A 26,366-nucleotide genomic window follows, 5' to 3' on the forward strand; every position below is an offset into this window, starting at 1 on the left:
AACATTTGTAACTGCCATTATACATTTTTTCGAGTTAAAAGTAATGTTCAAAAGTTTAGAATATATATATATATATATATATATATATATATATATATACACACACAATATATATATATATATATATATATATATATATATAAATACATTTATTTAATATAAATAAAATGTTACAGGATGCTATTAGTCTTCTAGACATGTTATAACCCAGAGTAAACTTTGGTAATTTATATAAAAAATATATAGTGTTATTACTATATTTTGCTTTGAGAATTATTAATATAAAACAGGTTTTAAAGCATGTGTAAAAACCTGCCAATGTTATTATATTTCAGAGCTTATTCCCTTTCCGTTTTGCAGTAGGGGCACAGCAGTAGATTATACCTACGTGTTCTATGCAGCTTTTTGACCTCAGAGCACTTATTTTCTGAATAAAATTTAAAGCTTTAAAAATCTGACATTTTAAAAGGAAAAGCTAAGACCTTTCCCCACAACTTAAATGTATGTAAAAATTCCACTGTGATTCAGTTTTCCTCTAATTGTACATTTAAACTGTAAAATAACAAATTCAAGTGTTTATTTTGGAATATTTATGGATAATATGCACAGTACATTTAACTACAGGTCATGAGAACATTGCAAGATACCAGGCTCACAGGTCATTTTCAGGTAATATGAAATACACAACAAAAGTTTATTCTTTACCTTTAGTTGCCCAAGTAAATCCGATTCTTCCACCATAAGCTTCCACAAATGCTAAAAGAGGAAATGACTATAAGACAACCATAACATTGAAAATATGCACTAGATTTCAATTTATTCCTAAAACCCAAATTGGGTAAAACAAACATTTCAACAAATACATAGAATAAAATACAAAACTATTGGAAAGGGAAGGTATAAGATTATAGAAATACAGGGGAAAGCAATGACTAAAATTCATTACTTTTATTATTATTATTCAATTTCCTAAAGCAAATACATTCTCAAGCTTTGTTCTGAAGTAATGTCACTGGTTTATTTTACTGTTATTGTGCCATAACCAGTAAGAATATATACTGATGTTTCTTTGTTTGCTAGATCATAATTTTTAAAATGGCTTTGTCATTGCATTTTGGCAATTAGAATGCTGCTAATTGCAGCTGTACTTGAAATTCCTGACAGTGAATGGGTTGATCAGTTAGCGTGTAAGGTTCATGTTTGATGTAGAGATTGCCCTCCAACCTGACACCTCCCACTCACTGATCCATACTTAATCTCTCCCAATCAGCTGTCTTCCCCCTCCCTCACCCCCCACTGGTCACCACCATTTTAGGTACTGGCAGAAGGTATTTTTTGTATTATGATTTTTCTTTCTCACAGTGTAGTGATCACTCCTCAACCCTCACACCTTCCTGATTCCCCCCCCCCCACAACAGCTCTTTAACCCTACCCCTCCTACTAGTGGCAGCCATATTAGGTACTGGCAGCTTTCTGCCAGTACCCAGTTTATATATAATTTTTCTGTAGTGTAGTAGTGCCCCCTACCTCCTCCCTTAATGTGATGGTTAGTTAGGGTGCCTACCCTTCCAATTCCCCTTTTGCCGTAATGTAGCTTCCCATCCTTCTCTCTCCCTTCAAATTTTTCCGTGTAGCGTAGGGCCCCACCCACTTCCTCCGTCTTTATGCAGCCCACCCGCCTCCTCTCCCACCGGCACTAGCAGATGATGGTTAGACGGTGACACACACAGTGTCACTGTCTGTAACGATCTGGCATCTGATCGTGCTCTGTTACCATATGAAGACCGTTGCCTGCAGCTCAGGAACAGCAGCTCTTGATTTTCAAGTGCTGGAGCTTCCTGCAGCAGCAAAGAAGATCTACATTATGCTGTACGATGGGCTTCCGCATGACGTAGATTTATATAATTTTGGATTGAGGAGTTAAGCGGTATGATACAATGTATTGGAGTCTTGGAGACATTGGGTGATAGCATCTTGAAAGGAAGGATAGCAAATTTAAGGGACACTAAAGTCAAAAGTAAACTTTCATGATTCAATTAGAGCATGGAATAAAAAAACAAGTGTTATTGCATTTTCTTGTTATGCATTTGTTGATTATGTAATTTTACTGTACTTAATGGAGCTTTAAAGTTTTACCTCTGCAACTGTACTTCTTATTCGGTCAAGAACAGATTCAAAATCCACCAAGCTGAAAAGAGGTTGCTGCTTTAGCCTGTGTAACTCTGCAGCAAATGTGTCCTCCTGATTCTTCAGAATTGAACCTGTTGGGTAGACAACTGGATGAATCCACAGAGCTATTCAATAGATTTCATATAATGGAACATTAAGCAAAAAATAAATAAAATCCCCATTACAATTGGAGCTCAAAAATATTAGCACTATTGAGCACTAACACTGCATTAGTTAAATCAATACAGCTCTTATTCTTGCACTCACATTACAAGTTGAAAGTAAAATAGTAGTGCTTGAGTGAAAGCCTAGGACACGCTAACATCTGGAGCTCGGATAGAGCGTCTGTGCTAAATCCATTATCTAATAGAAGGTGCGCTACATAAAACTCAGGTCCTAGCTTTTGCTTGAGCATTAACCTGGAGGTGAGCTAAACCAAAGGTGCTTTAAAAAATAGTTTCTCCAACATAGGTGTGTCCGGTCCACGGCGTCATCCTTACTTGTGGGATATTCTCTTCCCCAACAGGAAATGGCAAAGAGCCCAGCAAAGCTGGTCACATGATCCCTCCTAGGCTCCGCCTTCCCCAGTCATTCTCTTTGCCGTTGCACAGGCAACATCTCCACGGAGATGGCTTAGAGTTTTTTGGTGTTTAAATGTAGTTTTTATTCTTCAATCAAGAGTTTGTTATTTTAAAATAGTGCTGGTATGTACTATTTACTCTGAAACAGAAAAGAGATGAAGATTTCTGTTTGTAAGAGGAAAATGATTTTAGCAAACGTTACTAAAATCGATGGCTGTTTCCACACAGGACTGTTGAGAGGAATTAACTTCAGTTGGGGGAAACAGTGAGCAGACTTTTGCTGCTTGAGGTATGACACATTTCTAACAAGACTTGGTAATGCTGGAAGCTGTCATTTTCCCTATGGGATCCGGTAAGCCATTTTTATTAAATAAGAATAAAGGGCTTCACAAGGGCTTTAAAGACTGGTAGACATTTTTCTGGGCTAAAACGATTGATTTATAAGCATTTTTAATAGTTTATAGCTTTGAGGAGTTATTTTATTCTTGGGAATTATGTTAAAGAAACGGCAGGCACTGTATTGGACACCTTTTTCACTGGGGGCCTTCTCTAATCATAGGCAGAGCCTCATTTCTCATAATGCGCAGTTGTTTTTGGGAAGCAAGGCATGCAGATGCATGTGTGAGGAGCTCAGATACATAGAAAAAGCTTACTGAAGGCGTCATTTGGTATCGTATTCCCCTCTGGGCTTGGTTGGGTCTCAGCAAAGCAGATACCAGGGACTGTATAGGGGTTAAATATAAAAACGGCTCCGGTTCCGTTATTTTAAGAGTTAAAGCTTTCAAATTTGGTGTGCAATACTTTTAAGGCTTTAAGACACTGTGGTGAATTTTGAACAATTCCTTCATACTTTTTCACATATTCAGTAATAAAGTGTGTTCAGTTTAAAATTTAAAGTGACAGTAACGGTTTTATTTTAAAAAGTTTTTTGTTCTTTGTTATCAAGTTTATGCCTGTTTAACATGTCTGAACTATCAGATAGACTATGTTCTGTATGTGAGGAAGCCAAGGTTCCTTCTCATTTAAATAGATGTGATGTATGTGACAAACAATTTAGAGAAAATGATGCCCAAGATGATTCCTCAAGTGAGGGGAGTAAGCATGGTACTGCATCATCCCCTCCTTCGTCTACGCCAGTCTTGCCCACACAGGAGGCCCCTAGTACATCTAGTGCGCCAATACTCCTTACTATTCAACAATTAACGGCTGTAATGGATAATTCTATCAAAAACATTTTAGCCAAAATGCCCACTTATCAGCGAAAGCGCGACTGCTCTGTTTTAGAAAATACTGAAGAGCATGAGGACGCTGATGATAATGGTTCTGACATGCCCCTACACCAGTCTGAGGGGGCCAGGGAGGTTTTGTCTGAGGGAGAAATTTCAGATTCAGGGAAAATTTCTCAACAAGCTGAACCTGATGTGATTACATTCAAATTTAAATTGGAACATCTCCGCTTAAGGAGGTGTTGTCTACTCTGGATGATTGTGACAATTTGGTCATTCCAGAGAAATTATGTAAGATGGACAAGTTCCTAGAGGTCCCGGGGCCCCCCGAAGCTTTTCCTATACCCAAGCGGGTGGCGGACATTGTAAACAAAGAATGGGAAAGGCCCGGCATACCTTTTGTCCCTCCCCCTATATTTAAGAAATTGTTTCCTATGGTCGACCCCAGAAAGGACTTATGGCAGACAGTCCCCAAGGTCGAGGGGGCGGTTTCTACTCTAAACAAACGCACTACTATCCCTATAGAAGATAGTTGTGCTTTCAAAGATCCTATGGATAAAAAATTAGAGGGTTTGCTTAAAAAGATGTTTGTTCAGCAAGGTTACCTTCTACAACCAATTTCATGCATTGTTCCTGTCACTACAGCAGCGTGTTTCTGGTTCGATGAACTAGAAAAGTCGCTCGATAAAGATTCTTCTTATGAGGAGATTATGGACAGAGTTCACGCTCTTAAATTGGCTAACTCTTTTACTTTAGACGCCACTTTGCAATTAGCTAGATTAGCGGCGAAAAATTCAGGGTTTGCTATTGTGGCGCGCAGAGCGCTTTGGCTAAAATCTTGGTCAGCGGATGCGTCTTCCAAGAACAAATTGCTTAACATACCTTTCAAGGGGAAAACGCTGTTTGGCCCTGACTTGAAAGAGATTATTTCAGATATCACTGGGGGTAAAGGCCACGCCCTTCCTCAGGATAGGTCTTTTAAGGCTAAAAATAAACCAAATTTTCGTCCCTTTCGCAGAAACGGACCAGCCTCAAGTTCTACATCCTCTAAGCAAGAGGGTAATACTTCTCAAACCAAGCCAGCCTGGAGGCCAATGCAAGGCTGGAACAAAGGTAAGCAGGCCAAGAAACCTGCCACTGCTACCAAGACAGCATGAGATGTTGGCCCCCGATCCGGGACCGGATCTGGTGGGGGGCAGACTTTCTCTCTTCGCTCAGGCTTGGGCAAGAGATGTTCTGGATCCTTGGGCGCTAGAAATAGTCTCCCAAGGTTATCTTCTGGAATTCAAGGAGCTACCCCCAAGGGGGAGGTTCCACAGGTCTCAATTGTCTTCAGACCACATAAAAAGACAGGCATTCTTACATTGTGTAGAAGACCTGTTAAAAATGGGAGTGATTCATCCGGTTCCATTAGGAGAACAAGGGATGGGATTCTACTCCAATCTGTTCATAGTTCCCAAAAAAGAGGGAACATTCAGACCAATCTTAGATCTCAAGATCCTAAACAAATTTCTCAAGGTTCCATCGTTCAAAATGGAAACCATTCGGACAATTCTTCCTACCATCCAGGAAGGTCAATTCATGACCACGGTGGATTTAAAGGATGCGTATCTACATATTCCTATCCACAAGGAACATCATCGGTTCCTAAGGTTCGCCTTTCTGGACAAGCATTACCAGTTTGTGGCACTTCCATTCGGATTAGCCACTGCTCCAAGAATTTTCACAAAGGTACTAGGGTCTCTTCTAGCGGTGCTAAGACCAAGGGGCATTGCAGTAGTACCTTACTTGGACGACATACTGATTCAAGCGTCGTCTCTACCACAAGCAAAGGCTCATACGGACATTGTCCTGGCCTTTCTCAGATCTCACGGGTGGAAAGTGAACGTAGAAAAAAGTTCTCTATCTCCGTCAACAAGAGTTTCCTTCTTGGGAACAATAATAGACTCCTTAGAAATGAGGATTTTTCTGACAGAGGCCAGAAAATCAAAACTTCTAAGCTCTTGTCAAGTACTTCATTCTGTTCTTCTTCCTTCCATAGCGCAGTGCATGGAAGTAATAGGTTTGATGGTCGCGGCAATGGACATAGTTCCTTTTGCGCGAATTCATCTAAGACCATTACAACTGTGCATGCTCAGTCAGTGGAATGGGGATTATACAGACTTGTCTCCGACGATACAAGTAGATCAGAGGACCAGAGATTCACTCCGTTGGTGGCTGACCCTGGACAACCTGTCACAAGGGATGAGCTTCCGCAGACCAGAGTGGGTCATTGTCACGACCGACGCCAGTCTGGTGGGCTGGGGCGCGGTCTGGGAACCCCTGAAAGCTCAGGGTCTTTGGTCTCGGGAAGAATCTCTTCTCCCGATAAATATTCTGGAACTGAGAGCGATATTCAATGCTCTCAAGGCTTGGCCTCAGCTAGCAAAGGCCAAATTCATACGGTTTCAATCAGACAACATGACGACTGTTGCGTATATCAACCATCAGGGGGGAACAAGGAGTTCCCTGGCGATGGAAGAAGTGACCAAAATAATTCAATGGGCGGAGACTCACTCCTGCCACTTGTCTGCAATCCACATCCCAGGAGTGGAAAATTGGGAAGCGGATTTTCTGAGTCGTCAGACATTTCAACCGGGGGAGTGGGAACTCCATCCGGAAATCTTTGCCCAAATAATTCAATTGTGGGGCATTCCAGACATGGATCTGATGGCGTCTCGTCAGAACTTCAAGGTTCCTTGCTACGGGTCCAGATCCAGGGATCCCAAGGCGACTCTAGTGGATGCACTAGTAGCACCTTGGAGCTTCAACCTAACTTATGTGTTCCCACCGTTTCCTCTCATTCCCAGGCTGGTAGCCAGGATCAAACAGGAGAGGGTATCGGTGATCTTGATAGCTCCTGCGTGGCCACGCAGGACTTGGTATGCAGATCTGGTGAATATGTCATCGGCTCCACCATGGAAGCTACCTTTGAGACAGGACCTTCTTGTTCAAGGTCCGTTCGAACATCCGAATCTGGCCTCACTCCAACTGACTGCTTGGAGATTGAACGCTTGATTTTATCAAAGCGAGGGTTCTCAGATTCTGTCATTGATACTCTTGTTCAGGCCAGAAAGCCTGTAACTAGAAAAATCTACCATAAAATATGGAAAAAATATATCTGTTGGTGTGAATCTAAAGGATTCCCATGGAACAAGATAAAAATTCCTAAGATTCTATCCTTTCTTCAAGAAGGTTTGGAGAAAGGATTATCTGCTTGTTCAGGCTCTGGTTAGAATCAAGCCTGTTTACAAACCTTTGACTCCTCCTTGGAGTCTCAATTTAGTTCTTTCAGTTCTTCAGGGGGTTCCGTTTGAACCCCTACATTCCGTTGATATCAAGTTATTATCTTGGAAAGTTTTGTTTTTGGTTGCAATTTCTTCTGCTAGAAGAGTTTCAGAGTTATCTGCTCTGCAGTGTTCTCCTCCTTATCTGGTGTTCCATGCAGATAAGGTGGTTTTGCGTACTAAACCTGGTTTTCTTCCGAAAGTTGTTTCTAACAAAAATATTAACCAGGAGATAGTCGTGCCTTCTTTGTGTCCGAATCCAGTTTCAAAGAAGGAATGTTTGTTGCACAATTTAGATGTAGTTCGTGCTCTAAAATTCTATTTAGAGGCTACAAAGGATTTCAGACAAACATCTTCCTTGTTTGTTGTTTATTCTGGTAAAAGGAGAGGTCAAAAAGCAACTTCTACCTCTCTCTCTTTTTGGCTTAAAAGCATCATCAGATTGGCTTATGAGACTGCCGGACGGCAGCCTCCTGAAAGAATCACAGCTCATTCCACTAGGGCCGTGGCTTCCACATGGGCCTTCAAGAACGAGGCTTCTGTTGATCAGATATGTAAGGCAGCGACTTGGTCTTCACTGCACACTTTTACTAAATTTTACAAATTTGATACTTTTGCTTCTTCTGAGGCTATTTTTGGGAGAAAGGTTTTGCAAGCCGTGGTGCCTTCCATCTAGGTGACCTGATTTGCTCCCTCCCATCATCCGTGTCCTAAAGCTTTGGTATTGGTTCCCACAAGTAAGGATGACGCCGTGGACCGGACACACCTATGTTGGAGAAAACAGAATTTATGTTTACCTGATAAATTACTTTCTCCAACGGTGTGTCCGGTCCACGGCCCGCCCTGGTTTTTTAATCAGGTCTGATGATTTATTTTCTCTAACTACAGTCACCACGGTATCATATGATTTCTCCTATGCAAATATTCCTCCTTTACGTCGGTCGAATGACTGGGGAAGGCGGAGCCTAGGAGGGATCATGTGACCAGCTTTGCTGGGCTCTTTGCCATTTCCTGTTGGGGAAGAGAATATCCCACAAGTAAGGATGACGCCGTGGACCGGACACACCGTTGGAGAAAGTAATTTATCAGGTAAACATAAATTCTGTTTTTATTTTTAAATTTATAAAAAAAAAAAAAGTGTGATGTCAGTGATTTAAAAGTATATGGTATATATGTGTGTGTGTGTGTGTACATATGTCTGTGTATTTACATACATACACACATACAAATACATAAACACCTTTGAGCCCTTCCCAGTTATATACCATATCCATTTAAATCACTTTTTAAATGTTTATTTTGATTTAAAAAAAAAACACAACACACACATTTGACTTTTACTATGTATAAATAGGAGTGAAATACTTTACTTTCATATGTTTAACATGTGTTGTTATATATTTTACCTTGGCTCTTTTAGTGGGGTTATGTGTTGGGCTCACCACAATTTGCGCTTAGTGCAGCTGTGCTATACATTGAAAGTATAGGACATGCTAAATAAAATGTCAGCTGTGCTTAACATTCTCTGGTAATTCTTTTTTTACCATAGACTTATAATACCAGATTGTGTGCTATTCTAGGCGAGGGCCTGCAATATTGATAGTGTATCCTGTGGTATCAGTAGTGCGCCACCTGTAATACAATTTTATTATTATCACTATTATTTTGGCCGTTTTTGTTTTTTTACTTTAAAGCTAAAAACTACAGTTTTTTCAGTTTCCCTAAGAGACCACGGTGGACAAAAACATTTTTTTCATTTAAATAGATATGAAACCCAAATTTTTTTCTTTCATGAGTCAGATATACAATTTTAAATACTTTATTTCTATTATCTAATTTTAGTTCCATTTGTATCTTTTATTAATAAGTATAGCTAGCTAAGCTCAGAAGCTGCTGATCAGTGGCTGCACAGATATGCCTCTGGTCATTGGTTTTCAGCTAGCTCCAAGTAGTGCACTGCTACTCCTTCAACAAACAATACCAAGAGAATGAAGCAAACTAGATAATTAAAGTAAACTGGACAATTGTTTAAAATTGTATAATCAGTTATTATTATTATGATGTTATTTTTGGAGTGCCAACAGATTCCACAGCGCTATAAACAAAAAGGTATGATATGCAAGGTAACATTTAGGGTTGGGGCAGAATCCAGATTGCAGTGGGTCAAGGGGGGAGTATAATGTAAGGAAATGTGAGACGTGTGTGTACTAGCTTTTCAAGAATTTTGGAGGCAAGGGGGAGTAGGGAAATAGGGAGGTAGTTGGATGGGCAGGTTGGATCGAGGTGGTTTTTTGAGGATGTGTGACTAGAGTATGTTTAAGAGGGAAATATACCAGTGCTGAGGGAGAGGTTGAAAATGTGTGTGAGGATAGCGGTAAGGGTAGGAGAGAGGGAGGGCAGTAGCTGTGAGGGATGGGATCAAGGGGACAGGTAGTAAGGTGAGAGGATGATATAAGGACAGAAACTTCTTCCTCAGTAACAGGGGCAAAAGAGCTGACTTTGTGGGTTTTGGGTGATTTTAAAGACTGGCAGTTATGTTGAGAGATGATTAAGTTTCTGATGGAATACATTTTGTAGTTCAAGAGGCTGTCAAAATTTTGAGCAGAGAGATAAGTTGCAGTAGGAGGTAAAGATGGGTGAAGAAGGATGCTGAAGGTGGAGAACGTTTTGGGTTTGGAGAAAGGGTAGAGAAGTAGTCTTGCATATAGAGGCTAAGGGCCGAATAATAGTGAAGTCAGCTGAACACAAAATGTTCTCTAATGTCGCTCAGCAGTGCAGGGACATCTGCGTGTCAGGTGGCGTGTCAGAAAGGTATGCCATGGCTGATGATGAGCCAGGGACTTCTTAGTTTTTATCTTGGAAAGTTTTGTTTTTGGTTGCAATTTCTTCTGCTAGAAGAGTTTCAGAGTTATCTGCTCTGCAGTGTTCTCCTCCTTATCTGGTGTTCCATGCAGATAAGGTGGTTTTGCGTACAAAACCTGGTTTTCTTCCGAAAGTTGTTTCTAACAAAAATATTAACCAGGAGATAGTCGTGCCTTCTTTGTGTCCGAATCCAGTTTCAAAGAAGGAACGTTTGTTGCACAATTTAGATGTAGTTCGTGCTCTAAAATTCTATTTAGAGGCTACAAAGGATTTCAGACAAACATCTTCCTTGTTTGTTGTTTATTCTGGTAAAAGGAGAGGTCAAAAAGCAACTTCTACCTCTCTCTCTTTTTGGCTTAAAAGCATCATCAGATTGGCTTATGAGACTGCCGGACGGCAGCCTCCTGAAAGAATCACAGCTCATTCCACTAGGGCCGTGGCTTCCACATGGGCCTTCAAGAACGAGGCTTCTGTTGATCAGATATGTAAGGCAGCGACTTGGTCTTCACTGCACACTTTTACTAAATTTTACAAATTTGATACTTTTGCTTCTTCTGAGGCTATTTTTGGGAGAAAGGTTTTGCAAGCCGTGGTGCCTTCCATCTAGGTGACCTGATTTGCTCCCTCCCATCATCCGTGTCCTAAAGCTTTGGTATTGGTTCCCACAAGTAAGGATGACGCCGTGGACCGGACACACCTATGTTGGAGAAAACAGAATTTATGTTTACCTTATAAATTACTTTCTCCAACGGTGTGTCCGGTCCACGGCCCGCCCTAGTTTTTTAATCAGGTCTGATGATTTATTTTCTCTAACTACAGTCACCACGGTATCATATGATTTCTCCTATGCAAATATTCCTCCTTTACGTCGGTCGAATGACTGGGGAAGGCGGAGCCTAGGAGGGATCATGTGACCAGCTTTGCTGGGCTCTTTGCCATTTCCTGTTGGGGAAGAGAATATCCCACAAGTAAGGATGACGCCGTGGACCGGACACACCGTTGGAGAAAGTAATTTATCAGGTAAACATAAATTCTGTTTTTATTTTTAAATTTATAAAAAAAAAAAAGTGTGATGTCAGTGATTTAAAAGTATATGGTATATATGTGTGTGTGTGTGTGTACATATGTCTGTGTATTTACAGGATGTGTGACTAGAGTATGTTTAAGAGGGAAATATACCAGTGCTGAGGGAGAGGTTGAAAATGTGTGTGAGGATAGCGGTAAGGGTAGGAGAGAGGGAGGGCAGTAGCTGTGAGGGATGGGATCAAGGGGACAGGTAGTAAGGTGAGAGGATGATATAAGGACAGAAACTTCTTCCTCAGTAACAGGGGCAAAAGAGCTGACTTTGTGGGTTTTGGGTGATTTTAAAGACTGGCAGTTATGTTGAGAGATGATTAAGTTTCTGATGGAATACATTTTGTAGTTCAAGAGGCTGTCAAAATTTTGAGCAGAGAGATAAGTTGCAGTAGGAGGTAAAGATGGGTGAAGAAGGATGCTGAAGGTGGAGAACGTTTTGGGTTTGGAGAAAGGGTAGAGAAGTAGTCTTGCATATAGAGGCTAAGGGCCGAATAATAGTGAAGTCAGCTGAACACAAAATGTTCTCTAATGTCGCTCAGCAGTGCAGGGACATCTGCGTGTCAGGTGGCGTGTCAGAAAGGTATGCCATGGCTGATGATGAGCCAGGGACTTCTTAGTTTTGGTAGGAGGTGCCAAATTGTCAAGGACCAATGTAAGAGAGGAATTGTAATAATGGATAGATGAATCAGGGAATGAAAAGATGGAGATGAAAGAGTGAAGAGGTTTGAGAGATGCTAAACTAGTGACAATGCTTCTGTAGTTTGGTGTGAGGTTTAGATGAAGGGAGAGTTTAGGGAGGGCTGTGACATTGCAAGTTAGGAAATGATGGAGAGAAAGAGGAAAAACATAATTTATGCTTACCAGATAAATACCTTTCCTTCCGGATAGGGAGAGCAACCAGGAGGAGGCAAAGACACCCCAGCCAAAGGCTTAAATATCCCTCCCTCTTCCTCATTACCCCAGTCATTCTGTTGAGGGAACAAGGAAAAGTAGGAGAAACATTAGGGCATAAATGGTGCCAGAAGAATAAAAAATATAAATAGGGGACCGCCCATAGACAAGAAAAAACGGACGGGAGCCGTGGACTCTTCCTATATGGAAGGAAAGGACTTTATCTGGTAAGCATAAATTATGTTTTCCTTCCTAAGATAGGGAGAGTCCACGGCTTCATTCCTTACTGTTGGGAAAACTATACCCAAGCTCCAGAGGACACTGAATAACGGGAGGGAACAAAAAAGAAGAGGTGACCCTATTCTGAGGGCACCACAGCCTGCAAAACTTTTCTCCCGAAAGCTGCTTCAGCCGAAGCAAAAACATCAAACTTTTAAAATTTTGAAAAAGTATGTAAGGAGGACCAGGTAGCTGCCTTACAAAACAGATCCATAAAGGCCTCGTCCTTAAAGACCCAAGAGGAAGCCACTGCTCTAGTGGAATGTCCTTCTATCTCGTAAGCTAAGCAGATGACACTCCTTAACCAAAAATATAGGGAAGTCGAAGTAGCCTTCTGCCCTTTACGCTTCCCCGAATAGACAACAAACAAAGAGGAAGATTATCTAAACTCCTTTGTAGCCTGAAGATAGAACTTCAAGGCGCGAACCACATCCAAACTGTGAAGTAAGCGTTCCTTCGATAGAGGAGGATTAGGACACAAGGAAGGAACCACAATCTCCTGATTGATGTTGCGATCTGACACAACCTTAGGTAGAAAACCTAATTTAGTACGTAAAACTGCCTTACCTGCATGAAAAATCAGGTAAGATTGCATTGCAAAGCAGAGATCTCAGAAACTCTGCGCACAGAGGCAATAGCCAATTAAAAGAGAACCTTCCAAGATAACAATTTAATGTCAACGGAATGCAGAGGCTCACAACGGAACCTGTTGCAAAATCCAAAGAACAAGATTTAGACTCCAAGGAGGAGCCCCAGATCTAAACACAGGTCTGATACTAATCAGAGCCTTAACAAAGGACTGCACGTCTGGAAGCTCAGCCAGTCTCTTGTGCAATAAAACCGACAGGGCCAAAATCTGTCCCCTCAGGGAACTAGCAGAAAGGCCCTTCTCCAGCCCATCCTGGAGAAAAGATAAGATCCTGGCAACCTTAACTCTGTGCAAGGAAAACCCATGCTCTTCACACCAGAATAAGTAGGTCCTCCACATCTTGTGGTAGATACGCCAAGTAACTGGTTTACGAGCTTGAATAAGAGTATCAATGACACTCTCAGAGAAACCTCTCTTGGCTAAGACTAAGCATTCAATCTCCACGCAGTCAGCCTCAGAGAATCGAGATTTGCAGGTCTCTGCGACAAGGTAACTCCCACGGAGGAGATGAGGACATCCCCTCTAGATCCGCGAACCACATCCTTCGCGGCCATGATGGAGCAATCAGGATTACTGACACCCGCTCGTGCTTGATGCGGGCCACCACTCGAGGAAGAAGCGGTAATGGAGGAAAAAGATATGAGTTTGAACCTCCAAGACACTGCTAGTGCATCTATTAGATCAACTTGGGGATCCCTCGACCTGTACCTGGGTAGCTTGGTATTGAGACGGGACCCGTGAGATCTATCTCCGGTGTCCTCCACTTGCTGCATATCTCTGCAAACACCTTGGGATAGAGAGACCATTCCCCTGGATGGAAGGATTGCCTGCTGAGGAAATCCGCCTCCCAGTTGTCCACACCCGGAAGACTGAGGAAATGGCGTATGAGCCGAGAAACGCGTTGCATTTACAGGGGGCTAGACTGTATTCCCCTAGTTCACTCCTTTGTACATGTATTTTAATTTGTTTTTAATAAATAGTATTTTTTAATTTGTAAAAATACTCTTGAGAGTGATTTTACCTGCCTGCACTTGCTTGGAGTGGAACCCAACACACAGAAGTCTGCCACTTTTGGATATTGCATCCTAAGGAAAAGTCCCTCGGTGGTGAGCTGACACACCTTACCATAATATGCCAGGTTGCTCCTACTAGCACATAAGTGTGCTCATCTAACATGTGAGTACCCAATCTTCCTTTGTGCTAAGTCAAACACCATATCCTTTGTGATCTGCACAATTTGGTGCTTTTACTGTGTTTTACCTTTCTACTACAGTGAACGACCGATATCCTCTGTGGGTGAGCTGTCACACCTAATAAAATCTGCAGCCTGTCCCTACAAGCACATAGGTGTGCTCCAGAGCCTTGTGAGTACCCATTTTGCTTTTTCTGTGGCTTTGTGCTTATTTGATGATACCACACACTTGGGATAAGATAACTCTTTTCCAAGTTTATCTTCCATCTATGTAATCGAAGAAGACTGAGAAGGGACTCTGAGAATTCTTCCACAAGATGAAAGGATGGTGCTTGCACCAGAATATCATGCAATTATGGGGCTACTGCAATACTCTGAGTTCTGGCAACAGCTAGAAGAGGCCCCAGAACCTTCGCAAAGATTCTTGGAGCAGTAGCTAGGCCAAACGGAAGGGCAATGAACTGGAAATGCTGGTCCAGGAATGCAAACCTCAGGAACTGAAAAAGTATTCCCTGTGGATTGGAACATTAAGGTAAGCGTCCTTCAGATCTATAGTGGTCATAAACTGGCCTTCCGGAATTAAAAGAAGGATGGACCTCATCGTCTCTATCTTGAAGGAAGGGACACTGAGAAATTTGTTTAAGTACTTTAGGTCCAGAATTGGGTGGAAAGTTCCCTCCTTCTTTGAGACACGAAAAGGTTTGAATAAAACCCAAAATCTCTTTCTTCGAGAGGCACCGGTACAACAACTCCTAAGGAGGATAGATCCCGAACGCACCCTAGAAAGGCATCCCTCTTTTCTGGTCTGGGAGACAGATTCGAGAGAAGGAATCTGCCCCTTGACGGATGAGATTTGAAGCCTATCTTGTATCCATGAGATACCACCTCCAGGACCCATGGATCCTGTACGTCCTTGAACCAGGCGTCTGAAAAAAGAGACAGTCTGCTCCCTACACGATCCGATCCCGGATCAGGGGCCGCCCCTTCATGCCGATTTGTTTTTGGTGGGCTTCTTGTTCTGCTTGGATATATTCCAGGACTGAGCCGGCTTCCAAGTACTCTTGGGTTGCTCGGGCTTGGAGGAGGATTGTTGTCATTGGGATTTGTCAGAATGAAAGGAACGAAAAATTAGAAGAAGATTGTCGTCCCTTAGACTTGTTCTTCTTATCTTGCGGTAGGAAGGCACCCTTGCCTCCGATAACTGTAGAAATAATGGAGTCCAGGCCTGAACCAAATAAAATATTTCCCTTGAAGGGAAGAGAAAGGAGTCTGGATTTAGAAGTCATATCTGCAGCCAGAGTGCCCGGCGGGCTAGGACCGCAAAGCCAGAGGCCTTTGCATTTAGGGGAATAATTTGCATGTTCGCATCACAGATAAAAGAATTAGCTATTCTCAGAGCTTTAATTCTGTCTTAAATATCTTCAAAGGGAGACCCCACCTCAATGAGTTCTGACAAAGAGTCGCACCAGTAGGTAGCCACTCCGGCAACCACGGCAACTGCAGCCTCCGGTTGAAACAAAAATCCCGTATGTTGAAACATCTTTCTCAGAAAGGTTTCCATTTTCTTATCCATCGGCTCTCTGAACGAACAGCTATCCTCAAGAGGTATAGTAGTACGTTTAGCAAGCGTAGAGATAACACCATCCACCTTAGGAATGGAGCCCCGCAAATCCAGTTGAAAGTCCGGGACCAACTTTTTAAAAGTAGACGAGGGGGAAAATGAAGAACCAATTCTTTCACATTCGTTCTTAATAATGTTCGCCATCTTAACAGGCACAGGAAAAGTCAAAGTAAACTCTGTCTAATTTAGGTATCATAGGTTCTTCAGACAGTGTGGCCTCTGGAACCTCTAATATAGACAGAACCGCTATTAATAAAAAATGCAAGTGCTCAATTTTAAATCTAAAGGACGGTTCCTCTGCAGCAGGAGGCTTAGACGCCAAGGACTCCGACCCAGAAAGTTCACCCTCTGAAGCTACAGAGGTTAACTCATCATCGGATAACTTGGACATAATAGCTAAATCCAATAAATATTTATATTATACTCCGGATCAGGAGAGCTATGTTTAACCTGTCTCTTGCATTTGTTAGAGCGAGTTAATGCACTCAGGGCTGCAGACACCGCCATTTGTAACTGTGCAGCAAAGTCCGCAGGAAGATGGCCCCCTCCAGATGGAGGATTAGATGTGCTAAGGGGAGTGGATAATGTAGCAAGGGTAGTAATCTCACAGGATGCCGAGTCCTGAGAGGTGACGGCTCAGAGGGACTAAGAGCCTTAGCAGGCTTGTCTCCCTTAGACTTTATAACGGTGTTAAGGCATGTGGAACATAATTGTGTGGGCGGGAAAACCCCAGCCTCCTCACAATATAAACAGGTATGATTTAGTACAGAAGGAGTACCTTCTAACATGTTAGAGTCTTCCATAGCTCCGGTTATACCCACAGAAGGACACAAATTTTTTTTTTATTATTATTATAGAAAACTGCACCATTATACTCCCAATGGCTAGGGCACTCACCACCTCCTAGACCCAGACAGTTAACAGAGGAAACGCCCTCCTCAGGTTCAAGTCTCAGCCGGAATGGAGGAAATTAACATAGACCACACCTGGTCACATGGAGTGTAAGACAGTACTTACCCTGTTATTACAAGTACAGCAAGTAATAGGAGCTGTGCAACCAGGAATAGGAAAGGTGTTCCGTACACGGACACTGGTGTCCGTGACTGGCTCTTGCAGTGTCCACCGGCCATTTTGAATTGGGGAGGGAGGAGTAGGGCAGATAAATGCAGGTCCTGACTCCTCCTTGATGCTGCTCAGTTGCAGGAAAGTAACTCTAAATGAGACAGAGAGAGGGAAGATTCAAGAAGCAAGCTGGCACTGTGTCCCTGGAGCTTTATATGCAAAAGTAAAGCACTTTAACCAGCACCTGAGGTTTATTATTAAGTACTACATATTTTCCCTTTCCGATTATTTAATTAAAAAGAAAAGATATACTAAGGTTGTGATTTACAACCTACGTATATCTTTTCTTTCTGATTGAATAATAGGAAAGGGAAAATATGTAGTGTGAATTAAGTTGGTGGCTTGTCAAGAGACTGCTAGCTATATTGGGTGCTATTGAATAAACAAAGCCTGAGTGAAATACTGGATGTGTATCTGCATCTGTATAATAACACCCAGGATTATACAAATACACAGTAGTGACGCTGGCACATGGGTATAGCCGGAGGAGGGCTGGAGATCAGTGGTATCTGCATCTGTATAATAACACCCAGCACTATATAATGATGTTTTTAATTTGAAATGTACCTTGGTGTCCTTCACTAAGGTCTGTACTTTGGAAAATGTCCTCCACAGCCTTGGTCAGTGCCTATCCCTGTGTGCAACACTTTTAAAAACGAAAGTGAAGCTTAAAGTGATTGTAAATTTTTTCGGTTTTGAAAATATAGTTCTTTAGACAAACATTATATTAATCATACCGCCACTATAATTTTTTGAAAAACAAAATTTATGCTTACCTGATAAATTGATTTCTCCTGTAGTGTGGTCAGTCCACAGGTCATCATTACTTCTGGGATATTATCTCCTCCCCTACAGGAAGTGCAAGAGGATTCACCCAGCAGAGCTGCTATATAGCTCCTCCCCTCTACGTCACCTCCAGTCATTCGACCAAAGGACCAACGAGAAAGGAGAAGCCCAAGGGTGTAGTGGTGACTGGAGTATAATCCAAAAATTTTTTTAGCCTGCCATAAAAAACAGGGCGGGCCGTGGACTGACCACACTACAGGAGAAATGAATTTATCAGGTAAGCATAAATTTTGTTTTCTCCTGTTAAGTGTGGTCAGTCCACGGGTCATCATTACTTCTGGGATACCAATACCAAAGCAAAAGTACACGGATGACGGGAGGGACAGGCAGGCTCTTTATACGGAGGGAACCACTGCCTGAAGAACCTTTCTCCCAAACACAGCCTCCGAAGAAGCAAAAGTGTCAAATTTGTAAAATTTGGAAAAAGTATGAAGAGAAGACCAAGTTGCAGCCTTGCAAATCTGTTCAACAGAAGCCTCATTCTTAAAGGCCCAAGTGGAAGCCACAGCTCTAGTAGAATGAGCTGTAATTCTTTCAGGAGGCTGCTGTCCAGCAGTCTCATAGGCTAATCGTATTATGCTACGAAGCCAAAAAGAGAGAGAGGTAGCCGAAGCTTTTTGACCTCTCCTCTGGCCAGAATAAACGACAAACAGGGAAGACGTTTGACGAAAATCCTTAGTTGCCTGTAGATAAAATTTCAGGGCACGGACTACATCTAGATTGTGTAGCAGACGTTCCTTCTTCGAGGAAGGATTAGGACACAAAGATGGAACAACAATCTCTTGATTGATATTCCTGTTAGTGACCACCTTAGGTAGGAACCCAGGTTTAGTACGCAGAACTACCTTGTCTGAATGAAAAATCAGATAAGGAGAATCACAATGTAAGGCAGATAACTCAGAGACTCTTCGAGCCGAGGAAATAGCCATTAAAAACAGAACTTTCCAAGATAACAACTTGATATCAATGGAATGAAGGGGTTCAAACGGAACACCCTGTAAAACATTAAGAACTAAGTTCAAACTCCATGGCGGAGCAACAGTTTTAAACACAGGCTTGATCCTAGCTAAAGCCTGACAAAAAGCTTGAACGTCCGGAACTTCTGACAGACGTTTGTGTAAAAGAATGGACAGAGCTGAAATCTGTCCCTTTAAGGAACTAGCGGATAAACCCTTTTCTAAACCTTCTTGTAGAAAAGACAATATCCTTGGAATCCTAACCTTACTCCATGAGTAACTCTTGGATTCGCACCAATATAAGTATTTACGCCATATTTTATGGTAAATCCTTCTGGTAACAGGCTTCCTAGCCTGTATTAAGGTATCAATAACTGGCTCAGAAAACCCACGTTTTGATAAAATCAAGCGTTCAATCTCCAAGCAGTCAGCTTCAGAGAAGTTAGATTTTGATGTTTGAATGGACCCTGGATCAGAAGGTCCTGTTTCAGAGGTAGAGACCAAGGCGGACAGGATGACATGTCCACTAGATCTGCATACCAAGTCCTGCGTGGCCATGCAGGTGCTATTAGAATCACTGATGCTCTCTCCTGTTTGATTCTGGCAATCAATCGAGGAAGCATCGGGAAGGGTGGAAACACATAAGCCATCTTGAAGGTCCAAGGTGCTGTCAGAGCATCTATCAGAACCGCTCCCGGATCCCTGGATCTGGACCCGTAGCGAGGAAGCTTGGCGTTCTGACGAGACGCCATGAGATCTATCTCTGGTTTGCCCCAACGTCGAAGTATTTGGGCAAAGACCTCCGGATGAAGTTCCCACTCCCCCGGATGAAAAGTCTGACGACTTAAGAAATCCGCCTCCCAGTTCTCCACTCCCGGGATGTGGATTGCAGACAGGTGGCAAGAGTGAGACTCTGCCCAGCGAATTATCTTTGATACTTCCATCATTGCTAGGGAGCTTCTTGTCCCTCCCTGATGGTTGATGTAAGCTACAGTCGTGATGTTGTCCGACTGAAACCTGATGAACCCCCGAGTTGTTAACTGGGGCCAAGCCAGAAGGGCATTGAGAACTGCTCTCAATTCCAGAATGTTTATTGGAAGGAGACTCTCCTCCTGATTCCATAGTCCCTGAGCCTTCAGAGAATTCCAGACAGCGCCCCAACCTAGTAGGCTGGCGTCTGTTGTTACAATTGTCCAGTTTGGCCTGCTGAATGGCATCCCCCTGGACAGATGTGGCCGATAAAGCCACCATAGAAGAGAATTTCTGGTCTCTTGATTCAGATTCAGAGTGGGGGACAAATCTGAGTAATCCCCATTCCACTGACTTAGCATGCACAATTGCAGCGGTCTGAGATGTAGGCGTGCAAAGGGGACTATGTCCATTGCCGCTACCATTAATCCGATCACCTCCATGCATTGAGCTACTGACGGGTGTTGAATGGAATGAAGGACACGGCATGCATTTTGAAGCTTTGTTAACCTGTCTTCTGTCAGGTAAATCTTCATTTCTACCGAATCTATCAGAGTCCCCAAGAAGGGAACTCTTGTGAGTGGAAAGAGAGAACTCTTCTTTTCGTTCACCTTCCATCCATGCGACCTTAGAAATGCCAGTACAAACTCTGTATGAGACTTGGCAGTTTGAAAGCTTGAAGCTTGTATCAGAATGTCGTCTAGGTACGGAGCTACCGAAATTCCTTGCGGTCTTAGTACCGCCAAAAGAGTACCCAGAACCTTTGTGAAGATTCTTGGAGCCGTAGCCAATCCGAATGGAAGAGCTACAAACTGGTAATGCCTGTCTAGAAAGGCAAACCTTAGATACCGGTAATGATTTCTGTGAATCGGTATGTGAAGGTAAGCATCCTTTAAATCCACTGTGGTCATGTACTGACCCTCTTGGATCATGGGCAAAATTGTTCGAATAGTTTCCATCTTGAACGATGGAACTCTTAGGAATTTGTTTAGGATCTTTAAATCCAAGATTGGCCTGAAAGTTCCCTCTTTCTTGGGAACTACAAACAGATTTGAGTAAAACCCTTGTCTTTGTTCCGACCGCGGAACTGGATGGATCACTCCCATTAATAAAAGATCTTGTACGCAGCGTAGAAACGCTTCCTTCTTTGTTTGGTTTGTTGACAACCTTGACAGATGAAATCTCCCTCTTGGGGGAGAGGATTTGAAGTCCAGAAGGTATCCCTGAGATATGATCTCTAACGCCCAGGGATCCTGAACATCTCTTGCCCAAGCCTGGGCGAAGAGAGTAAGTCTGCCCCCCACTAGATCCGGTCCCGGATCGGGGGCCCTCGATTCATGCTGTCTTAGGGGCAGCAGCAGGTTTCCTGGCCTGCTTGCCCTTGTTCCAGGACTGGTTAGGTTTCCAGCCTTGTCTGTAGCGAGCAACAGCTCCTTCCTGTTTAGGTGCAGAGGAAGTTGATGCTGCTCCTGCTTTGAAATTACGAAAGGAACGAAAATTAGACTGTCTAGCCTTAGCTTTGGCTTTGTCCTGAGGCAGGGCATGGCCTTTACCTCCTGTAATGTCAGCGATAATCTCTTTCAACCCGGGCCCGAATAAGGTCTGCCCTTTGAAAGGTATATTAAGCAATTTAGATTTAGAAGTAACATCAGCTGACCAGGATTTTAGCCACAGTGCTCTGCGTGCCTGAATGGCGAATCCTGAATTCTTAGCCGTAAGTTTAGTTAAATGTACTACGGCATCTGAAATAAATGAGTTAGCTAACTTAAGGGCTTTAAGTTTGTGTGTAATCTCATCTAGTGTAGATGATTCAAGTGTCTCTTCCAGAGACTCAAACCAAAATGCTGCTGCAGCCGTGACAGGCGCAATACATGCAAGAGGTTGCAATATAAAACCTTGTTGAACAAACATTTTCTTAAGGTAACCCTCTAATTTTTTATCCATTGGATCTGAAAAAGCACAGCTATCCTCCACCGGGATAGTGGTACGCTTAGCTAAAGTAGACACTGCTCCCTCCACCTTAGGGACCGTTTGCCATAAGTCCCGTGTGGTGGCGTCTATTGGAAACATTTTTCTAAATATCGGAGGGGGTGAGAACGGCACACCGGGTCTATCCCACTCCTTAGTAACAATTTCAGTAAGTCTCTTAGGTATAGGAAAAACATCAGTACTCGCCGGTACCGCAAAATATCTATCCAACCTACACATTTTCTCTGGTATTGCAACTGTGTTACAATCATTCAGAGCCGCTAATACCTCCCCTAGTAATACACGGAGGTTTTCCAGCTTAAATTTAAAATTTGAAATATCTGAATCCAGTCTATTTGGATCAGAACCGTCACCCACAGAATGAAGTTCTCCGTCCTCATGTTCTGCCACCTGTGACGCAGTGTCTGACATGGCCCTAATATTATCAGCGCACTCTGTTCTCACCCCAGAGTGATCACGCTTACCTCTTAGTTCTGGTAATTTAGCCAAAACTTCAGTCATAACAGTAGCCATATCCTGTAATGTGATTTGTAATGGCCGCCCAGATGTACTCGGCGCTACAATATCACGCACCTCCCGAGCGGGAGATGCAGGTACTGACACGTGAGGCGAGTTAGTCGGCATAACTCTCCCCTTGTTGTCTGGTGAAATATGTTCAATTTGTACAGATTGACTTTTATTTAAAGTAGCATCAATACAGTTAGTACATAAATTTCTATTGGGCTCCACTTTGGCATTAGCACATATAGCACAGAGATATTCCTCTGAATCAGACATGTTTAACACACTAGCAATTAAACTAGCAACTTGGAAATACTTTTCAAAGTAATTTACAAATAATATGAAAACGTACTGTGCCTTTAAGAAGCACAGAAAAAGGTTATGACAGTTGAGAACTAATAAACTGAGAAACTATAACATCAAATCTTTTACGGTAAATACACAATTTTAGCAAAGGATTGCCCCCATTAGCAATGGATAACTAACCCTGATAGCAGAAAAAAAGTACAGAAATAAACGTTTTTTATCACAGTCAGCTACAACCTCACAGCTCTGCTGTGAGTGATTACCTCCCTCAAAATAAGTTTTGAAGACCCCTAAGCTCTGTAGAGACGAACCGGATCATGCAGGGAAGACAAGAGACTTCTGACTGAATTTTTTGATGCGTAGCAAAAGCGCCAAAATAGGCCCCTCCCCCTCACACACAACAGTGAGGGAGATCAGTAAACTGTCTTAAATTAAATAAAACGACTGCCAAGTGGAAAAAAACAGTGCCCAAAACATTTTTTCACCCAGTACCTCAGAAAATTAAACGATTTAACATGCCAGCAAAAACGTTTAACATCAAATAAATTAAATGACATTAGAAAGCCTGTTGCTAGTCACTGCAAATTAGGCTAAAGTCTTATGCATACAGTATTATCCCAGTGAAGTGCCATTCCCCAGAATACTGAAGTGTAAAATATACATACATGACAGCCTGATACCAGTTGCTACTACTGCATTTAAGGCTGAGATTACATTATATCGGTATGGCAGAATTTTCTCAGTCAAATTCCATTGTCAGAAAATAATATGCTGCTACATACCTCTTTGCAGATTAACCTGCCCGCTGTCCCCTGATCTGAAGTTTACCTCTCCTCAGATGGCCGAGAACAGCAATATGATCTTAACTACGCCGGCTAAAATCATTAAAAAAACTCAGGTAGATTCTTCTTCAAACTCTACCAGAGAAGGAACAACACACTCCGGTGCTGTTATAAAATAACAAACTTTTGATTGAAGGTATAAAACCAAGTATAATCACCACAGTCCTCTCACACATCCTATCTATTAGTTGGGTGCAAGAGAATGACTGGGTGTGACGTAGAGGGGAGGAGCTATATAGCAGCTCTGCTGGGTGAATCCTCTTGCACTTCCTGTTGGGGAGGAGTTAATATCCCAGAAGTAATGATGACCCGTGGACTGACCACACTTAACAGGAGAAATTGAAGCGATCTTACCCCCAGGATCCATGCTGTGGAACAGAACACAGCCTCTCAAGTGTGACAGACTTATAGCAGTGCTCCTGACATGGACTTGAGTGAGAGAAAGCAGGCAGTGAAACACGTCAACACTGATTGCTTAGGAGCTATTAGCAGTAGTCTGGAAGGTTTCACAGAAAAACTTTTTCTGCATCTCCAGACTCTAACTTTCATCAATACGCTTACTGAGAGGTTGACATGACTACTTAAAACTCCAGTCCTATCTTGAAGGGCAGATACCCTCTTTCAGGACTCTCCAAATCTTCTGACACTTCTCTGCCACCTCCTATCGTGACGAAAGGCAAAAGAATGACTGGGGTAATGAGGAAGTGTGAGGGATATTAAAGTCTTTGGCTGGGGTGTCTTTGGCTCCTACTGGTGGCCAGGTGTTGTATTTCCCAACAGTAAGGAATGAAGCCGTGGACTCTCCCTATCTTAGGAAGGAAAGGGGAATTTGTAAAGTTATAGAGAGAGCACTGATAGCTGAAAATCAAACCTAGGGAATGTCCATTTTTGTGAGTGGGAAAGAGGTTGAAATCCTGAATAATGAGGGTAGGGGTGTCTGAGCAGAGGAAATAAGGTAGCCAGGCAGCAAAATGATCTAGAAACTGAGTTGATAAGTCATGACGTGGTAAATGACTGCAGCATGTAAAGAGAGGGGAGAAAATAAGCGAATCATGCGGGTTGTGAAGAAAATAAAATGTGAAGGAAGGGATGGGTTGTATTTGGTGAATGGTGCAACAAGAGGAAAGTAAAACACCTACACCACGTCCTTGTCCGTTACCAGACCTAAGGGTGTGGCTGAAATGAAAACCCCCATGTGAAAATGCAGCAGCGGAGGCTGTGTCTGAAGGAGAGAGCCAGGTTTCTATGAGAGGCAGAAGGTTGAGGGAATGGGTAATAAAGAGGTTATGGATAGAAGTGAGCTTGTTGCAAACAGAGCCAGAGTTCACAAGAGAAGGGGGTAATGGCTTTAGAAACAAGAGGTATTTGAGTAAAGTTTCCAGAGTCTTGATTTTCTAGGTCTATGGGAAGGCATACATGGGTGAGTGAGCAGGATTAGCGGAGAATGGACCGATGAAAAGTGCAGGTGGTAACGGGAGGAAGTAAATAAAAAAAGTAGTTTGTTAAAGAGACAAGTAGAAGCAAAAAAGAACAGAGCTATGAAGCATTTTTACAAAAAGGGAAACAGTGAAAGACATAAAACACTGTATTAAAACAGCACTTGCCTAGTAAATTGTCCTTTGTTCAATCCTTGTCCAAGTCTTGTATAATTATTTTGCATAATTCTTAGTGCCTCACTTATAAAATGCCCAGTTCAGAAATTCAAACATTTGATATTACAATAATGCTAGCTGCCTTGCAATGCTACTCCATATACATTTATAGGAAAGAGCAATCAGCTGGGTACACTAAATTAGTTAATGATATGATCAAAAACAGTCAGAAAGGACAGCTGGGAAAGTTTGATTCAGACCAGGTCAGATTGCGATAAGTTAAAATAAATAGACAATAGACTTGGAGGAAACTGAAATGATGCCATTTAAGTCTACTTGTAAACTGAGAAGTTATAGCAAGAGTTGACAAGGCTAGGAGTATCACAAAAGAAATGACAAGACATTAAAATATCACCGAAAAAAAACAGGGGTTTGTAGAAGATGGTACAGGACTTTATTCACATACATAAAGAGAGAGCTACTCAGTAAAAATTGCTTCAGAAAGCAGTGAATTTAGCAGGAGATGGTATGAGCTATCTGAATCTTGAAAGAAAAAAGTTTGGGTTTTGTGTCCCTTTAAATCAGATTTATTTATTTACTTATTGATTGAAAAAATTATATTTTTTTAAGAATTTAAACAGGGTTATTTTATATAAAATTATTTTTGGAAAAACATATTTTTCAGTTATAATCCAAAGATTTTAAATGTTGCTGCAGGTATTCAGCAATTTTACTGCAATCACCAGCAACTTACAAGGGCAAGTGACAAATGAGGGGTCACTTCCCCCTGTAGCCCAAACAGTGAGGGAGATAGGGGCTCAGTTAGAGCTCCCTCATATTAAATAGCATTTTCTTTGCTGCAGCAGGTAATCGCCATTTCTTTCATGTAATTAGCAAGAGTCCATGAGCTAGTGACGTATGGGATATACATTCCTACCAGGAGGGTTAAAGTTTCCCAAACCTCAAAATGCCTATAAATACACCCCCACCACACCCACAATTCAGTTTTACAAACTTTGCCTCCTATGGAGGTGGTGAAGTAAGTTTGTGCTAGATTTCTACGTTGATATGCGCTTTGCAGCATGCTGAAGCCCGGTTTCCTCTCAGAGTGCAGTGAATGACAGAGGGATGTGAAGGGAGTATTGCCTATTGAATGCAATGGTTATCCTATCGGGGATCTATTTCATAGGTTCTCTGTTTTTGGTCGTAGAGATTCATCTCCTACCTCCCTTTTCAGATCGACGATATACTCTTATATACCATTACCTCTACTGATTCTCGTTTCAGTACTGGTTTGGCTATCTGCTATATGTAGATGAGTGTCTTTTGGTAAGTATGTCTTATTTTATTTATGACACTCAGCTATGGTT

General features: G+C 42.2%; 1 protein-coding gene across 1 annotated transcript in view; it reads right to left on the reverse strand.

The window, feature by feature from the left end:
- The window catches only part of TUBGCP4 (tubulin gamma complex associated protein 4), a 256,549-nt gene that overhangs the window by 109,381 nt on the left and 120,802 nt on the right, over nucleotides 1–26,366 (reverse strand). Inside the window, exons 9-10 of the mRNA XM_053717737.1 lie at nucleotides 2,137–2,261; nucleotides 706–756 (exon numbers count right to left, since the gene is read on the reverse strand). Coding sequence (XP_053573712.1) covers nucleotides 706–756; nucleotides 2,137–2,261 — 176 coding nt within the window. The remainder of the gene's footprint in view (nucleotides 1–705; nucleotides 757–2,136; nucleotides 2,262–26,366) is intronic.

This window comes from Bombina bombina, chromosome 6 (genome assembly GCF_027579735.1).
Source record: "Bombina bombina isolate aBomBom1 chromosome 6, aBomBom1.pri, whole genome shotgun sequence".
NCBI lineage: Eukaryota > Metazoa > Chordata > Amphibia > Anura > Bombinatoridae > Bombina > Bombina bombina.